The sequence below is a fragment of the Convolutriloba macropyga genome, chromosome 2 (assembly GCF_964194025.1).
Source record: "Convolutriloba macropyga chromosome 2, txConMacr16.3, whole genome shotgun sequence".
Classification (NCBI taxonomy): domain Eukaryota; kingdom Metazoa; phylum Xenacoelomorpha; order Acoela; family Convolutidae; genus Convolutriloba; species Convolutriloba macropyga.
Window position 1 is genome coordinate 10,778,216 of NC_134469.1, and position 23,665 is coordinate 10,801,880.

Below are 23,665 nucleotides of genomic sequence, written 5' to 3' on the forward strand. Positions count from 1 at the left end.
AATTCTTGAACCGAAAACACCAATTTTTTTATAGCAACCTCCTCCGTTCTTCTCTCCTCACCAAACAAAAACGGTGGCAAAAAGACAGGAGCTAAATGTAACGACCGTTTTCACTTCTTTTGCTTTCCAGGACGACAACACATCAAAAGAACGAACTGTATTCTTTATCTCTTTGGGTAACTTGAGTCCCGTCAGAAATTCATTCGACTCAAGCTTGTGCTCAGTCCTCATCTTATCATAAAAAAGCAAAAATGTCCTTTCTAACTCCTAGAAACAGCTGATGCACAGGATCGACAGGTGAGTAAAGTGGTTGACCTGGGATGACGTCAAAAACTTTGCTGCATCCCTTCACACCTTGAGTCCGAGCTTCACAGTTCGCTTTCTTTCTCTTTTCTAGCCTAATTTGCTCACTACTTCAATCAATGAGTGCCTTAAGATTGATGTTATGTGATTCAGCAGATCTGATCGTAATTACCTCATTATTTGGATAGTGATGTGTCCCAACAATATGAACACCCCGCTGAGTGCACAAGGTACAACCGTAATACCCTTTGCACTGTTTCATTTTTAATACCTTAGCTTTTCCAATTAGGTCACAAACAAGAAATATCGGTTCCAGTCTAACTACTATGTCATTGCCTTTGTATTTGACAATATCGCTACCGTACAATTGACTTTCGATATGTTCAAAGAAAGAATCAAAATCAGGAACACTTGGACCAACAAACAAAGCCGCAAGAACTATGTTTTCAAAAGCTTGTCTTTTCTTTGGTGGAAGATCCGCAACAGCAATTAAAAGGGGCCAAGCAGAAGTTGCGGATAACTTGCAAACATTGCAACATCAGTGTTTAAAATTAGTCTAACTGACAGCTGGTTATTGGGAAATTGGAATGATAATCTCCTTTGATTCTATTTTGGTTTCAGCGTACATAATTTCATCTAAAGATTTTTCTATAATTTGAATGAGGAGAGCACGAAAATTCAACCACATAATCTCTCCATTTTCTACAATTTGTTTTTTTTGACTCGTATATTGCGTAAAATTGAGGCAACTTCGTTTTGACTATCCAAGGAGATACTGTGACCGCCAAAGAAAATTTGGTCTCTTTTAAGAAGGTCGCTCAGCAGGGAATTAGGTGCATTATGCTCAGCAGCTATTGCAAGAAGAGAAGATGCACGATTATTCGGTGATACTTCTTCGACTTCTTTCAGACGCCTAACACTATAATTCGAGCAAAGTACAGTGTCGGTTTCTTCTTGACTAAATTGAGTATCCGATTCGTCACTGCAAACTTCACTGCGATAGGGATTGAGCGCGCGCAAAGCCAGAGAAGCACTACTGCAAGCATCATCCGAGAACGAAAACTCGTCCAATGAGATATCGGAATCTGATAGGTCGTCCGAGGGAAGAACAACAGGGTACTCAAGCTAGATACAGCTTTCTACTAATGTAACACTTATTGCGGTTGATCCCTCATGACTTTCAAATGGATCCATCAGAACGGAAAACAAAAGCCAGTGCTCAATGAACATTTCTGCGAATTTTTCAAAAAAGATTGAAAACAAAGCAAATGAAAGCTTAGCTCAATTTTCAGGTTCTAACTTTCAGTAACTCGGAGAAAATTAAATTATAACAAACATAAGACATGTCATCCCATCTATCAGAGGCGTATACCGCATTTAAAGCTAAAAATAAACTTTCTGCAACAAAAGATAAATAAAAATAAATAATTTCAGATCTTCGGCACAATAGTAAATGGAAGCAAAAACTCGAAAAACAACAGTACTGGTAAGTTTCATTATTAATCTGTCTAACTGTCTGCATTTTAACTGAAGAATTAAAACGACAATGAGAGTTTCAATGCTGCTCACAAAATCAATATGTATTCTCGGGCGTTGCAACCGCGTCTTTTTTTGAAAGCAAGACCAGGCGTACTTCTGTCGAATGACCTCTGAAAAGAAAAGAGTAACGCAAAAATCCTCCCTGGTCATAAGCAGTAAACGAAAAATCTAATGGTAGAACAGTGCTTGAGGAACTTCATGTCATGAATCAACCTTGTTGGAGCTTTTTGATGTGTAATTATTTCCACCAATTGGTTGACTTTCATTATTGTTTTTTTATAAACCTGAACAACTAAAACAGACATGTACCCTTGAAGACTGCAGTTGCGTCCTTATCAGCCTCCATCCGCACTGCCGAGTTTTCGCTTTCAATCATGTCACTAACAAGACCATTGTCTCCAGATAGACATTTCCTCAGATTGCGCCCAAGCACTGATGGGTACGAGTTTGCCTGCAGCTCCTCCATTAGATTTTTCCCCTCAAAAAGTACATCTGAAGTTGTATAGCTCTTTTTCAGTTCAGGATTTTCTTCGACAATTTGAAAACCATATTTCTGCAGAATTGCAACTTCTTTAAGCTCGCCAACCTAGAAAAATAGCTTTTAAAGAAAGAAAAACTATCGTTAAGGAAAAGTAGGTGATATTTACCAAATCATCAAACTCTCTCATCATCTTTCGCCTGTTCTTGTCAGCTTTCCTATTAGCTTCTTCGACAACTTTTGTAGCACGCTTCATTCTTTTTGCATGCCGTTCAACAAGGTCCACAAAGTCGTTGCAAATGTTGCATTCATCCTGCAAAAAAAAACCAAGCAAAATACCTCGTTGCTCATTGTAAACCAGGGATAACCAATTACATATAAAAGGCTATTTTTGCAGGAAAAAACATTTACCTCGTCAAACTCGTCATCAACTCCTACGTCGACTGCTGATGTCGACTGCAATAAAGCCGGTTGGTGCGAGCGCGTTCCCTGTGACTCTCTGCTCAACAATGGTGGGTTTTCAGAAATTCCAGTGCCACCAATTGCCGAATTACCCAAATATATCGTCTGACTAGAGATGCCCGAACGCTCTTTTGTCTTGCGTTCGCGATGACACAGGAGTAGTATTCTCACTAACAACATCCACAACAAACAGTTTGCGCACACCGATTCAAACGATTCGCAGTTATAGTTTTATGCTCGCCAATTTGCTTAGATGGCCCCTTTCCCAGATATATAGCCCTCCTGATACTGTTCTTGTGAATGATCGACAGCCATTCGCCGTGCTTAAGAGAGAGTTTATTGTCCTCAGTCACATCAATTGGCCATATCGGTCCATCAAGAGAAGTTGAAATGACTGCTTTTTCATAATAAAAAAGCCACCTCGTGTCCCGATTCTGTTCCCTTATTTGCCGCACTACTCTTGGTTCTCGATCGGTTTCAATACTTTTTTGCTTGACGGTTCTTTCACTGGATTTTCCTGATTGAGACATTCTTTCTCTGGAAAAATTAACGACTCATTAAGCTTCAAACAAAATAACTAAACCAAATGACGACACTAAAGCAGATCAAAGAAAATTTCCTGATTGAGACATTCTTTCTCTGGAAAAATTAACGACTCATTAAGCTTCAAACAAAATAACTAAACAACCAAATGACGACACTAAAGCAGATCAAAGAAAATTCAAGTCAACTTCAACTTTTCACCGAAACAAGATACGCCTGTACTTTAACTACAGCCGAATAATGATTTTCCCTCTTAGAAAAAACACAAAATTAATTTACTTTTCTGAAGTTAGGGCACATTGACCATTGAAAATATCGAAAGAGACGGAAATAAAAATAAATGCTCTGAACAAACTTCTTGGCCAGTTTTCAAGCGACATGATTACGTCGTTTCAAGAAGTCGCATCTGCACAATAACAATCTCAATCAACTAACTTCAAAACTGAATGTATCAAAATTAAACAAAAGTAAAGCACAAAATCAATCATGTAAGCTGATGAGAAAAATTCCCATTTAAAAAAACGCATCAACAATATAACAGCAGAGTATAACTATCAACGCTAATTGCTCAAAGTTTTATGCATGAGAGCTATCAAACTTCGGCTGGTTCGCTCATATAATGTTGAACACACGTAAATCACTCTGCTGTTCACCAGTCTCATTGGGCTTTTCAGCAGAAGCATGCGTCGCTCCGGAAGACAATGCGACTTGGGCATTTGCGATCACATTCTCAGACTCCACAAAAAGCTCGTAATCCAATCCATTGGAAAGACGATTTAATGTTTGCATTCTATGCTCTGCAATTTGTCTAGAAGGTCCTTTGCCTAAGAAAATGCGTTCCTGACAACCTTTCTGTGAATAATTGCAGCAAAGTCATCGGGATTTAGTGAGAGCTTGTAACCTTGCGTGGTACTCAATGGCCAGATTGCACTGTTCAATTCAGCAACTACCAATGCATCAGCGTAGTAAAATAACCACTTCGTGTCACACAAATTTTCTGAACGCGAGTCAGCCTGAGTTTCAACGGTTTCGCTTGATTGAGCCATTTTTTCTCTGAAACCAAACATAAAGTTAATCGAGATTGATAGCGTGGTGCATAGTTGATAAATACAGCTTAGAGAACAGGGTAACAATTAGGAGATTGCAAAAAATTTTTAAACTTTTTAGAAACAGACAACTACTTCAAATGTAGTTTTAAGGTTTCAACTAATAGATTCACAATTAAATAAAATCTATTCAAACTTAGAAATTCTTAGAATAAGTTCAGAGTAAAATTTACTACCAAAATATCAAACTAAACCTTACAACGGAATTCCAAATTGGGAAAATAGATCACATTTATCAAATATACAACGCAAAATTGCAGTCCAAAAGATAAACATCGGGCAAATTCCGAGAACAAATTTAGAAACAAACACTGAAGCTCATCAATTTTTGAAAACAATGAATCTAAATTTATTAAGGGCTATCTTCATACAGGTTTTTCAGTTGAATTTATAGGACGGCACAATGCGCTTTTCATTTCTTTCCTGTTATAGCTTTCCTTCTTTTGCTTTGCATCAGATTTGTACGATGATTATGATTACGTCGTTTCAAGAAGTCGCATCTGCACAATAACAATCTCAATCAACTAACTTCAAAACTGAATGTATCAAAATTAAACAAAAGTAAAACACAAAATCAATCATGTAAGCTGATGAGAAAAATTCCCATTTAAAAAAACGCATCAACAATATAACAGCAGAGTATAACTATCAACGCTAATTGCTCAAAGTTTTATGCATGAGAGCTATCAAACTTCGGCTGGTTCGCTCATATAATGTTGAACACACGTAAATCACTCTGCTGTTCACCAGTCTCATTGGGCTTTTCAGCAGAAGCAGGCGTCGCTCCGGAAGACAATGCGACTTGGGCATTTGCGATCACATTCTCAGACTCCACAAAAAGCTCGTAATCCAATCCATTGGAAAGACGATTTAATGTTTGCATTCTATGCTCTGCAATTTGTCTAGAAGGTCCTTTGCCTAAGAAAATGCGTTCCTGACAACCTTTCTGTGAATAATTGCAGCAAAGTCATCGGGATTTAGTGAGAGCTTGTAACCTTGCGTGGTACTCAATGGCCAGATTGCACTGTTCAATTCAGCAACTACCAATGCATCAGCGTAGTAAAATAACCACTTCGTGTCACACAAATTTTCTGAACGCGAGTCAGCCTGAGGTTCAACGGTTTCGCTTGATTGAGCCATTTTTTCTCTGAAACCAAACATAAAGTTGATCGAGATTGATAGCGTGGTGCATAGTTGATAAATACAGCTTAGAGAACAGGGTAACAATTAGGAGATTGCAAAAAATTTTTAAACTTTTTAGAAACAGACAACTACTTCAAATGTAGTTTTAAGGTTTCAACTAATAGATTCACAATTAAATAAAATCTATTCAAACTTAGAAATTCTTAGAATAAGTTCAGAGTAAAATTTACTACCAAAATATCAAACTAAACCTTACAACGGAATTCCAAATTGGGAAAATAGATCACATTTATCAAATATACAACGCAAAATTGCAGTCCAAAGGATAAACATCGGGCAAATTCCGAGAACAAATTTAGAAACAAACACTGAAGCTCATCAATTTTTGAAAACAATGAATCTAAATTTATTAAGGGCTATCTTCATACAGGTTTTTCAGTTGAATTTATAGGACGGCACAATGCGCTTTTCATTTCTTTCCTGTTATAGCTTTCCTTCTTTTGCTTTGCATCAGATTTGTACTTCCTCCGTTTAAGCCGCTTTTATTAGCTGAGCGTCTGGCCTGCTTCTTGGCGTCAGGGAATCTGTCTCGAGGAAACTTCCGTTCAACTGCACCTAAGTAATTTTGATACGATTTACCATAATAGTATTTAGAAAAGCTTGAAATAATTGAACTTCAAAACGCACTGGTTGTGGGAATTAAATGATTGAACTCAACGTTTGAACAATGAACATTTTGCTAATGAGATCTGAATAAGAGGAAGAAAAGGATTAAGATAATTAAAACTCATGAAAAAAGTCAGCATTTTATCAACAGCTGCGCAGTTTCTTCCAGATGAAACGTTTTTTGCTGGCAAGATCATGTCGTAGGCCAATCCGTTCACTTCTCATATCCATTTTCTCAAAACGATTCCGTAGACATAAGTTGAATGTCCATCATACACGTGATCTAAGTTCTTGCTGTATAAACCAAACTGTAGAGGAGGCTTTAGGTCAACCTGTTTCACCAAAAGTGGTTCCTGTAAGTCATCTATGTCTTCTGCGTCTTCATTGGCAGCTGCCCCGAACTCATCAATGCCTTCAAAATCCTCTCCCAGAGCATCTTCACCTGCTAATGGAAACCTATACCGCTTTAGCGAACCTTCAAAGGAGTTTCACAAAAAATGAACTCTTACAATCTTAGATAGCTTTCTTTTCAACAGCTGCAACTCTTCCATAGCCTCACTGGATTGACGTTGCATGTTCTCAATCACGTCGTGCACGGTCTTATTACTTATCAGCATAGCCTCAGCTATTTCTTGGTGTTTTGCGCAGCACAAAATTTGAACAGCTGAAGAAAATCCGAAGATTTCATATAAAGGTACCCTAGGTACCATTGTCAACAAGTATAATAAATGATAATGATGGCTGTCTAAGTACAATAATTTATAATTATGAACAACAAATTGAATTAGAAACAGCTTGAAAATATACCATGACATTCTCGCTGTGTTCGGGTTCCTTTGATTTTTCTTTCTCCACTTTGAGAGGCGCTTTCAGCATCTTCAGCGCACCCATCATCAGTATCGCAAGATATGTTTAAACTTTGCTTCAGCTCTTCTAGTTCCCTTGTGAAATCCCCAGTTCCTTGTTTAACAACCTTGTAATACCTTACTTTGCCATCTTTAAAGAGCGAAACCTGATGCCCTGTTGTTTTCGTCATTTTGTCCACATAGCTCTTGTTGCTCCACATTTCCGAGTTTTCGCCAATTTTTCGGACATCATCTTGCTCAACAGTGATTACAAGCCAGTGAAATTGATGTTCCATTACAAATGACCTGAAGAGAAAATAACCCTGAACAAAATGAAAAGTGGTCCTAACCATAATAACCAACCAAAATTAATTATTAAAATTATTCGTAAATTTCCGTATGAAAACCTAATTTTTTTCCTAGGCAATCTATAGCAAAAAATCTTTTTGTTTTACACTCTAGGTACACTTGGGATACTCCATACTGAATTTGGTTTACTTTGGACAACTCGAAGACCTAGTCAAAAAGACCTATTTTTAAAATAACCTATTTGAATTAATTGCAAATTTCCGTATGAAAACCTAACTTTTGTCGTAGGCAAGCTATAGCAAAAATTCTTTTCGTTTTACACTCTAGGTACCCATGGTATACTCCATACCGAGTTTGTTTCACTTTGGACAATTCTAAGACCTAATCAAAAAGACCTTTTTTTCAAAATTACTTTGAAATAATCGCAAATTTCCGTATGAAAACCTAAGCTTTTGTCGTAGGCAAGCTATAGCTAAAATTCTTTGTGTTTTACACTCTAGGTACCCATGGTGTACTCCATAACGAGTTTGGTTCACTTTGGAGAACTCTAAGACCTAATCAAAAAGACCTTTTTTTCAATATTACTTTGAAATAATCGCAAATTTCTGTTTGAAAACCTAACTTTTGTCGTAGGCAAGCTATAGCTAAAATTCTTTCTGTTTTACACTCTAGGTACCCATGGTGTACTCCATAATGAGTTTGGTTTACTGTGGAGGACTCTAAGACCTAATCAAAAAGACCTATTTTAAAAATTACTTTTTTGGAAAAATCGCAAATTTCCGTACGAAAAACTAATTTTTTTTTCTACGCAAGCTATAGCAAAAATTCTTGGCAGATTGAAATCTACATACACAGGGGATACTCAATGCTATATTTGGTGCGATTCGGACAACTCCTTGACCCGATAAAAATGACCTTTTTTAAAAATCGTTAATCGGGAAATTCGAAGTTAGCCATTGTTTAAATAAAGTTTGGAGTTTAAACACGGCAGTTTTCTGAAATCCTTTTTGTAATATAGGGATACACCCTGCAGGCAATAAGAAAAAAGCCGTGTGAATTGAAAAATAGAAAAGATTATATAAACAACATAAACGCCAATGTGGCCAAAACGGTTACTCTAGGAAGTATAATTTGGTTGACAGCTCAATCTAATAGCTCAAGAGAACAGCAATTTAGCTAAAATACAACAATTCCAAAAACAACAATTCAAAAACAAAGCACAATTCAAATTTCAAGAATTTGGAAATTATCACTAGCAAACTTTCTGTACGACAGTCGAAGCTTCTTCCCCAACATGTAAGAACAGGTCTTCTGCGAAAAGTTGGCTCCTTGGTTTTTTTGGTAATCGCACCGCATTTATAATCCTTTGTTAGCCCAATTTTGAATAGCTTCATTCAAGGAATCTTGCTTTGTTCAGTTTCACGCATTGCCCTCTTACAAGTCCAACACCAGAGGAATTGATCCAACCGTTATAAATTCTGCTAAGCTTTTGATTTGGCCTCAACTTTCCGAGTTTAACACTTTCATCACCAACAAACGTTTTCGCAACAGTGTCCATAACGTGTTCTGGTTCAACATTTTTTGCATCAAAGCCAACAAACTTGAAAGACAACGGTAGCAGCTCCTCGATCTTTCTTCTCGCCCACCACGCTCTTCCTTCACCAAATTAAACTTCTCTATTCTCGCCACTTTCCTTTCACCACCGGGTCGATCCATCTCGTCCACAAAACACCACTCCCAACAGTTTGACTGGCTTCAATTTTATCCATCTGATCTGAAAAGGTCATTATTTCCTGATTCCAACGATGTATTGCACGTATTTGTTCTCTATATACACATCTACGGACCGTATACGAGCCCCGGGGCAATATACGAGCCCACCTAAGTTCTGCACACCCGTTTCTGCAATTCATACCTCTCTGCGCTAATAGATAAAGAATTGCCAACACCTATTCTACTTATTTCCTTCTCGACAAACTTTCCGACTCCTACTTCTTTTGAAACTTTCGATTTGATACCACGCTCATATTTATACATGCTTACCGCGAGGAGGTAAAGACGCATTCGATTAGCTTCTCTCTGCTGTCACTTGTCCTGACAGCGCACGCATAAGCATGTCACGTGAACGGAAGGACGTTGTGAACGAAAACTTCACTACCTCATCTCAGTTAGCCGCTATAAAGGTGAAGTAAATTAAAAAGTGGTAAAAGTAATATATCCTAAAAGCTCTCTAGCTGGACGTTGTATAGAGATAGATGAAAATTTTTTGCTACTGAGAGGGTGGTGGGGGGAGGAGGTGGTGGGCGCTGGTTGAGACTGGGCCTATGGTATGTGTCAGAAAAAGCTTCTATCTCGAAAACTACTGAACCAAATTTGAAAAATGAATGTTTTGGAACCTAGGCTTTAAAAAAGTTAAAAAATTACTCGAAGCAATAGTCGATTTTGGAGATTTTGGCTCAAATTCTCTTATTTTCTGCAAAATTTGGAAAATCGAAAAATTAAGCAATGAAACTAGATCGAAATTTGTTGACCCTTATACATTCGTAAAGAGTATTACATGAGCAGGAAAATGATATAACAAACGTTTAAAATCGATCACTAAGAAAAAAGTTATTAAACTAAACAACTCTGAAAATATGAAAAATTCGCGAAAATCGACCCTGAGTTCGGTCTCTACATTGCTCTCGCATCTCCTTGTTTGGCATTACTTTAAAAAAATAATTATATGGTCGTCGGAAGGGCGTGTTTTTGTTTCCTATGATACCAAAAACTTGTATGTTTTATGGGAAAAATTAGTCGAAGTTCGACAAAAATTTACAGTTTTTTCCTCTAAATCGCCAGTTTTGAAATTTTTGAAACAGATCAAACGAATGGAAAACTCATATATATATATATATATATATATATATATATATATATATATATATAATATATATATATATATATATAAATATTTATATATATACTCATTTATAAATGTACATTATCACGGCAATCAAATAAGCTATCATGCACTTTCCAACTCGTCTTTTTCGGAAAGATATTAACGAAGGTTTTTTGTGAAGTTGTATAATTTCTTCACCTAATTCATCAATTCTCTGAAAATTTCTTATAAATATCGAAGGATTGACATCTGTTACTACGCAAAAACTTAGAGTAAATTTCTGTGGTTATTATGCATATTATGCGACATGAGATATTATGCACATTTTAACTCGTTTTGTTCAAAAAGTTATTGACAAAGGTTTTTAATAAGGTTTTCTTCACCTAATTCAACAATTCTTTATTAGTATCTTATTGAAGTCAAAAGATTTGCATCTCTAACTACAGACTCTGAAAATACATTGTCGTGGCTACCAAATGAGCTATCATACACGTTTTAATTCGTCTTGTTCATAAAGCTATTGACAAAGGTTTTTAAAAAAAAATTGATAATCTCTTCAGCTAATTCAACAATTCTTTAATAAGTCAAAAGATTTGCATTGGTTACTAAACAAATGCAAAAAATCCTTTGTTTTGGCTGCCAAATGAGCTATATACACATTTGAACTTGTCTTTTTCTAAAAGTTATCAACAATTGTTTGTCATGAAGTTCGATAATTTCTTCACATAATTCAGCCAAAAATCTTTGTAATTTTTTTGTTCAAGTCAAAAGTTTGGCCCCTATTTAAACCTAAAATGAAAAATTACGTTGTCAAGGCTACCAAACTATCATTCACATTTGATCTGGTCTTGATCAAAAATTATTAACAAAATTTTTTTATGAAGTTAGACAATTTCTTCACCTAATTCAACAGTTCTTTGAAAATTTCTCATAGAATTCAAAATTTTGACATATGTTACTACACAAACACTAAAAGTATATTTTAATGACTACCAAATGAGCTATCATACACATTTTAACTAGTCTTGTTTAAAAGTTTAATAACAAATTTTTTTCATGAAGTTCAAAAATTTCTTCATCTAATTCATCAATTATTTGAAAATAGATCAAAGAAGTCAATAGATCGGCATCTGTTACTACACTTAATCTTAATGTAAATTGTCATATGAACCAAATGAGCTATCACACACCTTTGAACTCGTCTTGTTCAAAAAACATTCACAAAAGTTTTTCATGAAGTCCGACTATTTCTTCACCTAATTGAACAATTCTTTGAACATTTCTCATAGAAGTCAAAAGATTGGCATCTGTCATTACACAAACTCTAAGAGTACATTGAAATTGCTTCCAAAATGAGCTATCATACTCATTTTAACTCGTCTTGTTCAAAAAAATATTAAAGGTTTTTCATGCAGTTCGACAATTTCTTTACCTTATTAAACAATTCTTATGAAAATTTCTCATAGCAGTAAAAAAAATGGCATCTGGTACTACACAGGTTCTATTAGTACATTGTCATTGCTACTAAATGAGCTATCATACCCATTTCAACTCGTTTTTTCAAAGTTTTTAGCTAAGGTTTTTCATGAAGTTCGGCAATTTCTTTACCTTATTAAACAATTCTTATGAAAATTTCTCATAACAAAAAAAATTGGCATCTGGTACTAAACAGGTTCTATTAGTACATTGTCATGGCTACTAAATGAGCTATCATACTGATTTTAACTCGTCTTGTTCAAAAAAATATTAACAAAGGTTTTTCATGCAGTTCGACAATTTCTTTACCTTATTAAACAATGCTTATGAAAATTTCTCATAGCAGTAAAAAAAAAATTGGCATCTGGTACTAAACAGGTTCTATTAGTATATTGTCACGGCTACTAAATGAGCTATCATACCCATTTTAACTCGTTTTTTCAAAAAGTTTTTAGCTAAGGTTTTTCATGAAGTTCGGCAATTTCTTCACCTAATTTAACATTTCTTTGAAAATTTCCTGTACAAGTCAAAAGATTGGCATACATTTCTACACAAACTTTAACTTTGTGTACTCAAAAAAAGATTAACAAAATGGGTTGAAAATTCAAAGTTATCAAAGTACATCGCTCGAAAGCTCTGACCAAGGTCTGTTCAATGGGCTAAACAGGACGGAAAAAAGTTAAGTTAACAACGTGAAATATGACTTTAAAGGTAAAGTACAAAACTAAAACCATATTCCACTTAGTCTATATACTCAGCGTGATCGCTTTTTTCAGCACACATGTATTACGATCAGGAGAGTAAGCGAGTGCTGAAAAAACTGACACACTCAAACGCTGACATACACGTCCTAAGCTTTGCGTCAAGCTTTTAAGTAATTTAGTTTTGATTTGTTCTAATTTTGTCTGCAGTGATTGTTCTGTCAAAGTTTTCAACAAATTTTGTTTTCAAAAGGTGAAGTCATCTCAATTATTGTCAGTTACGTCAGGTAAAGAACAAAGCAAATGAGCCTGGTGGCGTAAAAAACATGAAGACTAAGATGGAAGCCGAAAGAATAGATGCAATGGATTGTTTCCTTTTGTGCCCTAGTTTAACGGGTGCTCATAATTTGCACCTCTAGAAGCAGAAGAGTCTGCATCTCAACGTCTTTGTTATGTAATGCCAATTTTTTGTCGCACGATTGTCCCACGAAGTTTGTTCTCTAGAAAACCGCAAATTTTCTGGGTCGCACTATAGTCGCACCATTTCTTGGGTCGCACTATGGTCTGGTGGTCGCACTACGATCTGATCAGAGGACTTTGGGTCGCGCGATGGTCTGATCAGAGGTCTTTTGGGTCGCACGATTTGGGTCGCACTACGGTCTGATCAGAGGGCCTTGGGTCGCACGATGGTCTGATCAGAGGGCAACGTCTGATCAGCGCGGTCTAGGGTCGCGCACCTAAACCTGTGCTCTAATTATTAATTGGAGGCTGAGGTCAATAAACAAAAACTTCAAATAGAAAGGTTTAATCTGCATTAACTGGTTTAAAGTACGATATGAAGGGATGATAAACTAAGGGAGGCTGCTTCTTTGGCATTGCTTTACGATTGAGCTTGTGTTTGAGCTCGTGGAATGGAATCTAGCGATGGTTTGTAGCAGAGAGACACGTATATTATGATCTCTTCGACAATGAACGCAGTGATAAGATTTTGCTTCCAGCTTGCGTGAATGACTTTACTCAAATTTACGAATACTCGAATAACTATACTCAAATTTAAGTAAATGATGAGACCCGATTGTTCCGACCCCACGGTAGTAGTGGGAGGGAACTATATGCTCAACTGATTAATTGATCTCAAATAAAGTTTGCACCAATTTTATTAGTCCTGCGGTCTTCTTTATGCGATTTTTTGCTTGAATGATTTTGCTTCTGACGGTTACGACTTTTCGTCCTCAAAACCAGGATAAACACGTAACGCCCGAGGGCTCTAAGTTCTCTGTTTAGGAGATTCAAAGAAACTTCAACTGAGCTGAAGGTAGCCTGCCTAAACCGTAGCTAGCTACTGGCAAAGACAACCGCTCGCGAGTCGTTTGAAAGATTTCGGCTTGGCTTTTTCGTTCGCTCAATTTTGACCGGTCCATATATCGTAGAGTTGCGCGGGGTGTCATTCGAGGGGTCATACACACAAAGTGGATCGATTACGTGTTTTCAATAGACGAGCGGAAACATGAAGTCTATTTTTTCTCACCTTGAATTTCTACAATCAAAAGGATTTAGATTGGTTTGCTTTCTTTTTGTATGACCTTTCAGATTTTTTATGACAATTAAAAATTTTTTTCCGTTTTCCTTTAAAGATCCCATAACCGAGGAATCCCATTGGCGTTTAAGTGAAGTGCAAATGACTATATTTATTTTTCAAACATTAGCTTATTGCTCTTTTTATTTGCTCTTGAACGAAGTTCATAGCAATTATTGTAAACGTGTTGGTCTTTTTTTTATGCAAATTTTTGGCTTGACCATTTTGCGATTTTCTTCTAGAACTCTTTGACTTCTCAAGTGACTTCAAGCTTTCGTTCTTCATTTTTGAGTGATCTCTATTGCTGTCACTCCGAAGTAAAGCTTGTTGCTAAAATAATATCGATTTCATCATTGCAAGAAGAAGAGCTTGATAGCCGAGTGTGCAGTGCTTCTGGTCAGGGAGCGGGAGGTCAATGGTTCGAATCACGTCGAGCTGAACTATTTTTGCGCCCTTACAGAAAAATTGATCTAGGCTACAGCCCCTGAATTAAATTGCCTTGCCTGTCGTAATTCTTCCGACATTAGTCGATTTATGTTTGGTTTGGATGATAAGTTTTTTTATTAATGCTTTGAGTTCGTAGATAATAGCTTTAATGACTTTGATTTTATTTGTTTTCAAAAATGTCTCTTTGTTTTTAATTTTTGTACTTTTTTGCCTTTTCAAATCGTAGATGAATCTCATTGTTGATAAAACCGCAAAGCTGAATCTCAATTGCTCTAAAACGAAGTTTTAAGGGATTATATTAGTCTTGTGGTCTTTTTCATGCAATTTATTGCTTGAATGGGTTTTTTGCCGGACTCATTTGAGTTTCCCTCAAAAACGGGATAAACAGGTAAAACCCCGGGATCATTAGGGGATCTTAGAGCCTTTCATCTTGCTAGGCTCTAATTATGCTTTTAGTCAAAATTGCACATTGTTTTTACGCATAACCCAATGCGCTCGATCCCCCTCCCCACCCGCTCAACCCTTGCCCCTTCAGTTAAGCTAAGGCTATGTTTCCTAAACCGTTGCTAGCTACTGACGAAGTAAACCGCTCGTCAGTTGTTTGAGAACAATTTGCCGGATATGTTATAACCGTGACAATATTTGTTTCCATAGGATTTTTGGTGATTTTTGGATACTTCGCATATTTGTTTTTTGTTGATTTTTTACATGGTAACTTTAATTACAAGTACCATTGATTTTCAAATGAAGCCTAAGTGAATTTAAATATATTCAACTATTAGCCTATGCTGTTAAAAGCTGCAACACTTTTTGTCAATTAATTGTTGGTTTGCTTCTTTTTATTATAGCTGCGAAGCGATATTGCTGTGCTCTTGGTTTTTTTGTTTCGTCGTCTGACGCTCTTTGTTCGTTTTACATTTGTTCACGCAGCAAAGCTGAAAAAGTCAAATTTTCTGAATGACTTCTTCCTCTTACTAACGGCATTTGCGCGCGTGACGTCATTTCTCACTCGCTTTAGCAAAAGTTTTTAGGTTAATTGCGTGATTAGATTTTGATCATACGTGACTTACCTCACTCATTGAAATGACTTTTGCACTTTAAAACTTAAGTTTATTTTGAATTTGTTTATGGTCACAGGAACTCATTTGTGCAGTAAAGGTCCCTAATAAGAGGCTTCTGCGGAATTAATTTTAACAAATTTTATTTATCGCTGAATGTTTTTTACCTAGTTTTTTGAGCGGCGTCGATTTTTTTTCACTTTAGATCTGTATCTGTTTCTATCTCTATTATATGGCACGCAAGTTTATTCTTTCGCAGCTATTCCGGCAATCTGCCGGCTATGTTAATGTTATGTTTTTGTTTCATTAATGACAGGTACCATTGGATTCGTAAAGGGGTATAAGTAAATATATTTTGGTTTTTGAAGTTAAATGCTAATGGTTGTTTTTAATTTTTACTCATTGTTCTCTTGAACTATAGGCAGTTCCCTTATGTTACACCATTTGGTCAGTTTAGGTTTTATCTAATGATATTTTGAATTTGATACTAAGTGTTCGTTTTAATTACTCTCGAATGAGAAGCATTATTGTAAACGTGTGTCTTTTTTCATGCAGAATTTTTGCTTCACCCTTTTTACGCTCTTCTAGAATAATTATCGCAAGTAGTTTTTCATGCACTTTTAATTTCTGAGTGATTTCAACTGGATTACTGGATTCCTATCCGAATTAAATTTTCTTGTTCCAATAAAAATGATTGTTAGAGAGATTGTGACAAAGCGCTGATAGCGGAGTGATTAATACCTCAGTCCAGTCAATGGGACGGAATCGGTCTCAGGAGGTCGGGTTGTTTTTGTTTTTTTTTGTGCAGTCTCAACCATGGCTGGTCTCATAGACAGTCAATTATTTTATTCTTTGAGTTTGTAACTATTGGTAATGAATCATTCATCAATTATTGGATCTTTTCCTTTTGTGCCCCCCAGTACGTTATGCGCCCCCAGTTACAGATCACGTGCCATTGTATAGTAAATAATTATGTAAAAATATGGTACGTGCGTGGGGAGGGGGGTGGAAATAAAATGCGCCCACTAAGCTTGGGGAACTAACGGAAAAGATCCCAATTTTTCTACTTAGTGACCAAATTACCTCTTCCTCTATCGATTATCATAATTGTGGATGAGCGGGGTCGGATCATCATGTCTGAACGAGCATTGACGATCTACCTTGTCATAATTTTATTTTAGAATTAGCGGCACTTCTCACTATTGTTCAGGAACGTTAGGATTGCTTCTTTGGAATTCGTTCAAAAGTTTGTTGCTAATTTTTTTTAAAAAGTCAATTAAGAAAAAGCCCCCCCCCCCTATAGGGCAGTCGGTCAGCTTGGGGGCGGCAAGTCGACTCCTTTACTTATATATAAAATCTGACAGAAGTCAAACGCCGAAGCATCGTAAATAAAAAAAAGATTTGAATTGATTATATGTAAGATTCAATTTTGTTTGCAGCTGAAAGGCATTCGCAGACGATGTCCTCGTTGGAGGCTGAGAAGCGGAAAGTGTCCAATCTGAAGCAACAGATCATGACAGCTGAGAAGGAGACTGCGGCCAAGTTCCACAAGATAGACCTGCTCAACTCCCAGATTGCAGAGTGCAAGGCTCTCTTGGCTAAAGGTGCTGCTAATACTCAGAATGCGGCTGGCGGTGGCGCTGGTAATGCTGCTGATGTCGCGACAAAGAAGGCGGACTTGTAAGTCAAAGTTAACAAAATTATCGACGGCATCATTGTCATAATCCTGAGTTTTCTTGTAAATGAGCTTAACAGTTGTGGCAAATCTCGAGGGAAAAGTTTTATAGTGCAATTTTTATGTGGCTCATAATTTCTCCGATACTTAAAGGCGTCCGGAAATCAAACAGAAATAGTTTCACAGAAGTAGCTTGGAAATAGCTTTGGATACAAAGTTTGACTTATTGAAGATTTAATAAGCAATTAGTTTTCAAGCAGGTTTAATCATTTCGCTGTAATTAACGATAGGCGTAGGAACAGCTCCTGCTCCTTTACCTGGAGACCTGTTGATATCTCCAACAGCCACGGAGGAGGGGGCAGTTTCAACAGGAATAGAAACTCCTTTCGCCGTGTAGGCGCATCGCCTGCAGGTCTATGGTTGGGGTTTGTTTGATTGTACTACTATTTCTCATCCATGATGTTAATCAGCAACTAAGCTCCGCTTTTTTGTCAGTATTACTGCATTCATTCTGTTTGTTAGTTTTATGAAGCTTTTATTTAACACATGTTACGATATGTAAGTGTGATTTAATCGGACTAAATTGATCTTAACAATTAGTTCGATTTACTAGCAAGATTTTACTTCTTAACATAACAAATTTTTACTTCTTAACAAAATCATTTGCTCTAAATCTCCAAAATTATTTGAGGGCAAGGAAGTGTATGTGTTCAGTTAATTTTAACCGAGCAATATCTGTGATGAGAAACAAAAGTGTTCAAAGTTTTCCTCGAAAATTGAGGCTCAATAATTTAGCTATTTATCGAATTCTTATTCTCTCAAACCGCCTAAATTTGTTCATTTCTTTTCATCATTTTCTACACAAGGCATTTAACCTTTATTGTGAGGAAATGGGAAATTGTGCTAAAATGAAATTTCTTTAATTGGGTTTGAATTTCAAGGAAAACTTATTGAGGGTCAAAGGACTACAAAAACATTTGCCGAGCCTAAAGTGGGTGCCATTTCTCTTGTATGATTTTAGAATTTTGTCTTAAAATTTTCTAATGGCATGAAATAAAATTCGTTTGCAGTCTGATTGTTTCCTCTCGAACAGAGTTTGTAGCAACTATTGTAAACATATGTGTCTTTTTAATTGCTCTCAGACGCAGTTGATAGCAATTATATTAGTCCTGTGGTCTTTTAGCGACTCGAACAAGAGTATTGGTATTCAACAGGTTTTTTAATAATCCGAAGTATTTGGTTTGTATTGGTGTGCTGACTTTAAAGATCTGTTCACACTTTTCAGCTTTTTCACGTCAATGAGAAGTCAAATTAGAGTGGTTATTTTGGTCACGCTGAAGTGGTAAAGGAAGCAAAAAATCGAGTAGTTCTGGGGCGTGACTTTTTTCAATTTACCATTACAGCGGAGTGACAAAATTGGTGTTTGAACAAGTTTTCAGTTCAGAGAAAATTTTCCACGTGCGTCCATTTGACTGTTTTCAGTGTTTAATTGATCTCGAATGAGAAGCATTAATTGTAAACGTGTGTGTTTTTTGTGCAAATGTATTGCTTAACCGTTTTGCGCTCTTCTCCTAGAATAACCTTTGACTTCTCAATTGACTTCTTAATTTTTGAGTGATTTAATTGCTCTCTTAATTGCGAACAAAACCTGTTCCAACAAAACCTATTGTTAGAAGAGATGGTGACAATGCCCTGATAGCGGAGTGCTTAATACCTCGAGGTGGCAGAATTGGACTCCGGAGGTCGGGTTTTGAATGCTACCGTCGGCTGATGTTTTTGCATCCATAAAGAAACGATTATTTAGCCTCAGCCCCTTAATTAGATTGCGCAGCTGTCATTCGAGAGCAATTTTTCCGACGTTAGACGGTTTATGTTTCTTATCTTGAGTGCTTTTAAAATAATACATATGAGTTCTAATTGGGCCTATTGCAATTCTTTGAATTCATTAATGGGCAGCTATAGTTTTTTTTCTGACTTTGACAACATTAGCCATAAAATATTAATATTTGAATTTTGCCCCCTTTTCAAATAATAATCATGACTTACCAACTAGTAATTTCAATGAACTGTCTTGTTTGGTGGTAACCAAGTAAATTAACTTAAATAATGATTTCAGTCTCCATAGCTACTAGTGGTTTTCATGACTTTGACAATATTTCTCGAAAAATATTTTTGAATTTTTGTTTATTAGCCGCCCTCATCTTCTCAGCCGGCTATTATAGCGCTCCTATTTTTTTTTGCTTCGTCGAATAAAAAAATGTTCGCTTTACCTCATTTTGCCGCTTTTTCAACATTTTGCGTGATATCTTTTTGACTTCTCTAGGCTAGTTTATCTCCTCTCTAAAATTGATTTTGAACATCAGTTGCTCAGCAAAGCAATTAAAAATGAACAGAGTCAGTATAAAAAATTGAAGTCAGAAGTAGAAACGGGATAAACCCATAAAGCCCAATTTTAGATGCCCGCTATTTGAACGTCGTTCCTATAAGTCTTAGTTACCATCTCTAATGCTTATTGGTATTGAAAGTAGCCCCTGTAGCCTCTCTCTAAGAAACAGAAGTACGTTATGTTCAACTACGAAATGCCATCAAAATAAATCGGACTTAAAAAATGTTTTTGTACAAAAATCTTTTTTTTTCAACATCTTCTATTCTTTCAATCCCAATCATGCTTATTGGAATCAACGGCGGCTATTTTCCGGCAATCTGCCGGGTATGTTTGTTTGTTGAACTTATCCTCTAATGTGTATCTGTCTTATTTTTTATGGCATTAGGAACAGGTCTCATAGGCTCTACACGTTGTTCGCTTTCAAAAACTACCCGTGAAATTTTGCGGCTGCTAATGAAAAATAGAAAATGTTTTCAGCGCGTGTCTAACGTTTTTGGTGATTTGTACTCTATTATTTTTTAAAAAATGCCAGTTGTTTAGTTTTTGCAATATATATATATATATATATATATATATATATATATATATATATATATATATATATATAATTTTTGGTCTGATTATTTAGTCTCATTTATGATATGTTTCACTTTTAAAAGGTGAAAGTTGGTTTTTTAGTATTTGTTTGTTGTTTTTCGTGTGGTATTGTCATTCGCTCTGAACACAAATACAAATCAAATTTCATTTTAGTGTGTCGTGATTTCGGTCCATATGTTTCCTTCATTTCTTGATTGAATGAGTTACCGTTTGTTTTCGAATTATTTTCGAGTTAATTTGTGTATGTTGCCTTTATTCGTAGTTGAATTGTGCATTTATCAGCCATTGGTATACAGTACTAGTAAGAGAATTTCCTCTACTTCTAAAATTTTATGTTATGATGTGGTTAAGGATTATGGATTGTAGTTTTTTGTTTATTTTATGGCTCAAATTTTCATATTGGAAAACGACATTTTCTAATTGTTCCCAGTTTTTTGTTCACTTTTGCGCATAGAGGGCCGTGGGTTTTTTGCTTGTTTTAGATTGACATTGCTGTGATTAAGTTATTTGTCAAGTCATTATTTTTTTAACCCTTTGGATGGTGATTCAGGACATGTCCTGCTATGTTTTTTAGCTGAAGCAAGTTTGTTTGTAACTTGATCCAGTTTGTTCATAACTTGATCTTTTGACTTTTGTTTTCGAACATTTACCGACTAAACTAACACTTTCTATAGTTTCATTAGGCAATTGGTTTTTGTAATTCATTTTTGGTTCTTTGATAGCTCTGCTTGATGTTCTTACAAGTTAACCATTCGACTTACAAGTTCTTACAAGTTAATCATTTGACTTACAAGGATCCTACAAGTTAGTCATTCGACTTACAAGGCTTTTACAAGTTAACCATTCGAATTAAAAATCTGTTGAAAGTTAACCATTCAACTCGCAGGGTTCTTACAAGTTGAACATTTGACTTAAGTAATTTCTTACATAAATTCATTGAATATAAGTTGTTACCAGATAACTTTTTGCCTACATTTTAGCGAAAAAAAAACAAAAACGTTGAGGGATATAATTGTAAGCAGATGCCTCAAAAATATGGAATCTTGAAAAATGTGAATTGAAATTTTAAAATAAAAAATGAAAGTTCACGAAATTATTTTGAGAAAATGTTGGCAACTGAATTCGAAATTTTAATCAAATTCAAAAAGGGAATGAAATTTTAAGAACACTTTTAAAAAAGCAAGCGTAAAGAAGCCAATTGAAATCTACTGATCAATAATTGAATTGCAAAAGGACTTCTTGAGTTGATAAAATTGAGATGTAAACATTTGATCAACTTAGCATGCATTGTAATATGGTATCCAGATTGAGCAACTAGCTCTCATGCGCTTTCTGCGTTATATGACTGAGTTTTGAATTAACCAAAAAGAGTCGAGCTCAACCGGAACGAACTTGCAAGAACTTATAAGTTAGCTATTTGACTTAGTGCAAGTTCTTACAAGTTTATCATTCGACTTGCAAGTTCTTTCAAGTTAGCCATTCGACTTGCAAGTTCTTACCAGTTGACCATCTTTTGAAAGAAAGTTGCAAATTCTTACTTGTTACCCATCTTTTGCAAGAAACATGCAAATTCTTACAAGTTAACCATTCGGTCTCGACCCGGGTATTCCATACATTGGGAGGCACCTGAAAACGGACCAACTGAAGATCAAATGGTGTGCGCGTTTTCTATTCAACTGCAACGTACTTATTTTGTACACAATTAATAAACTTCTTTTGCTTTACTTGATAATAGAACATGAACAATTTAATATTGTTATTAATAGCCGCACAGTGATAGCTGGGGCTATTATTGGCCTTCTCTTGGTTTTTTTTTATTTCGTCGTCATGATTTTTGTTACGACCATATGAGGTCACAGCCACTTTTTGTTCATTCGTTCATGCAATTTCAACTGAATTGCATGTGTGACGTCATTTTTCGCTCTTAGTGGAGCGAGTTTTTTGTTCAAGCGCGTGGTTAAATTTTTGGTCACACTTGACTTACCTCACTCTCTAAAATGACTTCCTCAATTTGAAATTGACTTTTATTTACTTTAATTCAAAGAGATAAGGTCAAATGGGTGTGTGTCACTCTAAATGAAGGTTATTTGAGATCAGCTAATAGAGGCAGCAAAAATTTATACATATTTTTAATCAAAATATGACATATCAGCCTTCAATGAAAAGACAAATTTTTTTGGTCTGTCTTTTTTACTGTTTTTTTAAGACTGCCGATCTACGAATCTATTGCGGCTATTTTCTGGCAATCTGCCAGCTATGTTAGTGATACAGCCAGAGTTGAAGAGTTTTAAAGCAGCTTTTTCCAAGCGTCCGGAATGTATGTAGTTCAATCACTCGCCGCATCTTCTCAACCGGCTCTTATTGCTATATATAATAAATAGGGTCATTATCGAAGCGCGAAATCAAAATTAGAGACGGGTAAACCCATAAAACGCAGTTTTAGACGCCTGTTCTTTGAACTTTGTTCTAATTAGTCTAAGTTACCAGGTTAAATATATTCTTGTGGTGATACTTGTCCCTCTATCCTGTCATTAGGAATGCGGAGTGCCTAACTATGAAAACCAATCAAAATAGCACTATTTTTTCTTGTATATCAATTCTTTTTTCTGTTCTTATTTCAATCCCAATCGAGGTTATGGGAATCAATGGTGGCTATTTTACGTTAATATGCCGGGTATGTTTGTGCTATTAGTGACAGTTGGACTCAGGACTCAAGTGTACAAGTATATGGTAGCCAAAGGCTATATTAATGCTTAGCATGACATGTGGTTATATTAATTGATTTAATACACCATGTCAGTTTTGTGAATTCCTCCTGTTCTTCTGAACGGAAAATTCTTCAGTTATCCATAGATTTGCTACTTGTTGATTATAACTGGCGTAGTAAAGTCGGAGTGTAATTTCTCCGACGTTAGTCTGTTATTAATTGATCTCGCAGGAAATTTGAAGCAATTGTAGTCGACGCGTATCATTTTTATAGGCAAAATTTTTGCTTCAAATTTTTGCTTCAAAAACATTCTATGGCTTCTTGTGTGATTTTTTCACGCTTGAGTTTATTGTTTTTGAGTGATCTCAATTGCTCTCATTGTTTGTTGCTAATAAAAAAGTGATTGTGAGCCGTTGAAGATCAAAGCCGTTGAAACTGAAATAGAGTGTTTTGCAAATATAAAAAGCGATTGCCAGCGAACTAGTTCAAAACTTGTTAATAATAGCCCCTTTACATATTTACACATGCGTATAATCCCGCTTCAAAAGTCCTAGTTTTAATTTAATTTGGCGACATCTTTCATACACGATTAGTTAAAGAAGTTCAGTAATTGAAGAAAAAGTGCTTAGTCTACTACTGTCAGGGTCCTGATATTTACTAAAATGCAGCTTTTTCTGGCTTCAAAAGGATATCTCTTGGGGAGGGTGGGAGGAGTAAGACATACCGTTGAACGAGGGCTTTTGTGTAAATGAGAGAAATCCCGA

General features: G+C 35.9%; 1 protein-coding gene across 4 annotated transcripts in view; it reads left to right on the forward strand.

Annotated features, from left to right (window-relative positions):
• Window positions 1-23,665, forward strand: part of LOC142356370 (intersectin-1-like) — a 119,506-nt gene that overhangs the window by 50,684 nt on the left and 45,157 nt on the right. For 2 of the 4 annotated variants that reach the window (XM_075408299.1, XM_075408311.1), the window contains 2 exons: window positions 16,976-17,216; window positions 17,502-17,636. In XM_075408299.1, coding sequence (XP_075264414.1) covers window positions 16,976-17,216; window positions 17,502-17,636 — 376 coding nt within the window. The remainder of the gene's footprint in view (window positions 1-16,975; window positions 17,217-17,501; window positions 17,637-23,665) is intronic. The other 2 variants (XM_075408305.1, XM_075408317.1) reach the window with 2 other exon arrangements.